This window comes from Limulus polyphemus, unplaced genomic scaffold (genome assembly GCF_000517525.1).
Source record: "Limulus polyphemus unplaced genomic scaffold, Limulus_polyphemus-2.1.2 Scaffold10008, whole genome shotgun sequence".
NCBI lineage: Eukaryota > Metazoa > Arthropoda > Merostomata > Xiphosura > Limulidae > Limulus > Limulus polyphemus.
The window spans coordinates 7,875-10,584 of NW_013675618.1; the positions used below are offsets into that span (position 1 = coordinate 7,875).

General features: G+C 34.1%; 1 protein-coding gene across 1 annotated transcript in view; it reads right to left on the bottom strand.

Annotated features, from left to right (window-relative positions):
• Window positions 1-368: 368 nt before the first annotated feature.
• LOC106476189 (dynein assembly factor with WDR repeat domains 1-like) overlaps window positions 369-2,710 on the bottom strand; it is a gene marked incomplete at both ends in the record, with an annotated part of 12,333 nt that continues 9,991 nt past the window's right edge. The window contains 2 exons of the mRNA XM_013936856.1: window positions 369-437; window positions 1,545-1,597. Of these exons, the coding sequence (XP_013792310.1) occupies window positions 369-437; window positions 1,545-1,597 (122 nt within the window). The remainder of the gene's footprint in view (window positions 438-1,544; window positions 1,598-2,710) is intronic.

The following is a 2,710-nucleotide window of genomic DNA, read 5'->3' on the forward strand; positions in this document are numbered from 1 at the left end:
TCTGTCACGTTACTTTTATTAAGCATATTGAGTGGAATATTATATATTTATATAATTAGGCATTTATCATTGGGTAAAAAATACCCTAAGCTGGTCAAACCTCATGGGGTGTTATTAGAAATATGGTCACAAATAATTGGAATAATGAGTTGATGAAACAACACATTTCAATCTTTATTAGCAAAAACAATATATTTAATTAGCTACATTTATTACTGGGTACACTTTTAATTCTGATCTAACCAGCTTTGATCAAAAATTAATATTGATTACTTACTGTAATTGTACCTGAAGCCAATAGATGGCGCTCATTATATATTTACAGGAAATCCAAGTAGTACCTATCTTTTGATGTGTCCATAACTTACTTTTCTGGGTTAACAGCCAAGTCTAAGATCATTCTGTGGGCTTCAGAAAAATCCTTGGTATCTTTTAGGCTTAGATAAAAGGAACGTAAATTAATTAGGTTTCAATCAAATACATAAGAGGCATGTACGTGCTCTAATGTGTATGTTTTAAACGTGATTAGGTTTTGTTTCTGCAACTTACTAACACTAAACCATAAACTAATTCATCCTTCTTTAGTCTGTAACTCCAGGAAACAACTCTGTCTGTTGGCCACATCACAAACTGGTGTTAGTTAACCTGGAGTGTTCTGATTACCAACTTCACAATTGTCATTTTGGATTTTTCTGTTCTCATTTCTACATGTTTAGTAGCCCTTGGGGGAGACACACATAGATACCCCAGAGTTCGTTTGCTATCGTCTATTGATGGTAAATAGCCTTTAGGGGAAGAAGGGAATAGAGACCCTCTGGTTCTTCTGTTACACGTTTCACATGTTAAATAACCTGGATGGGGGGGGGATAAAGACTTTGGGGTTTTTCTTTTACCCTTTCTACATACAATTGGATAGATAACAAAATGTAGAGGTTTAGACTTTAAATTTCTCTTCCACACAAAACAAAGAAGGTGAGCTCTAAATAGTACAACTTGAAACCAAATGAAAATAGGAAAGTTTATTGTATAAAACTACGAGAAGGGTAACCATGGAATGTGTAATAACAGTTTGTTCTATAAAACTACGAGAAGGGTAACCATGGAATGTGTAATAACAGTTTGTTCTATAAAACTACGAGAACGGTAACCATGGAATGTGTAATAACAGTTTGTTCTATAAAACTACGAGAACGGTAACCATGGAATGTGTAATAAGAGTTCGTCCTATACAACTACGAGAACAATAACCATGGAATGTGTAATAAGAGTTTGTTCTATAAAACTATGTGTATGGTAATAGAGGGTAAAAAGTGTGATTTCTCTGTTATATTAGTAGTTTTTTAACTGACCACCTGTTAGCGTGATTTTTTCTCAAGCTACTTGGAAATTACTATTCTTCGGTTTCATCTAATTGATGACATGACTGAACAAAATATATCTACAGCCAGTTCGAGGCATCATTGTTTCAAACAAGTAAAGATTCATTTCTTCTTCCAAATCTTTTCTTTGATATATTAACTAGAATATTAAATCAGTGGACTTACCATTTACTTTTCAGGTCCCACAGTATGATCTTACCATCCCAACCACCACTCACCTACAAACAACAACAACAGCAAGTGATTACATATAGAATAAAACAAAGGTAAGTTTTATCCACAGTATGATCTGACCATATAAACCACCACTCACCTACAAACAACAACAAGTGATTACATATAGAATAAAACAAAGGTAAACAATTATTATTGAAATCATAAACACAAAATCCAGGAGAGTATTTTGAAACAAATTTAATAATTTTATTTTATTATAAACTATAAACATTTAGCTTTAGCTTTTAATTCTACTTGTTTATCATTATATCTTATAAATGAATTTATCTTCCCCTTGTAACGTCATTCACAGTTTTCTGTATTACGTTCCTTTGTCTCATATGGGTGGGACAGCGGAAATTTTATGGACTTACACCGGTAAAATCCGGGGTTTGATTCCTTGCAGTGAACACAGCAGATGGCAAACACACAGGTATACGTTATCATTGTACTTTTCAATACTGTATGATGTCAATCATGGATACAACAGATGACGCTTAATCCTTGGAAACAGTGAAAACCAAAATGTTGGTTGTTAATAAAAGAACATTCTGGATTTTGTGATTGTTATATTAATTATAAAAAAATACTGTGCCTAATCAGAAAATTGTTGTATAGATTATATTTTCCTGTTTTTACCTGCTTCGATTCACTGTCATTCCCTTTATTTGTAAACTCGTCTGTTGTAATTCAGGTTCCGATATTAAATACATTCTCAGCAAGTTCTGATAAACACGTGGTTAACTTCAAGACATATTGACGGATATCCTGATGTGTACATTATCCTTATATATCATTATCATCACTGTAAAATAAGTTACAGAATCCCATATGTCTCGTACCAAACCAAGTTATCTTTTTGTCGGATTTTAGCGCATACCTACTCGAGGGCTCTTCTTTGCCACAAAGAGCGGGACTGACAACAACATTATAATGCCCTCACAACTGAGAGGACGAGCAAGTTTATCGAGGGGTTTCGATTCGACAACCTGCAAATTTAGAGTCGAGCACCTTAACTACCAAGCCTTGCTAAACCAAAGTTAGAGTCGAGCACCTTAACTACCAAGCCATGCTAAACCAAATTTAGAGTCGAGCACCTTAACTACCAAGCCATG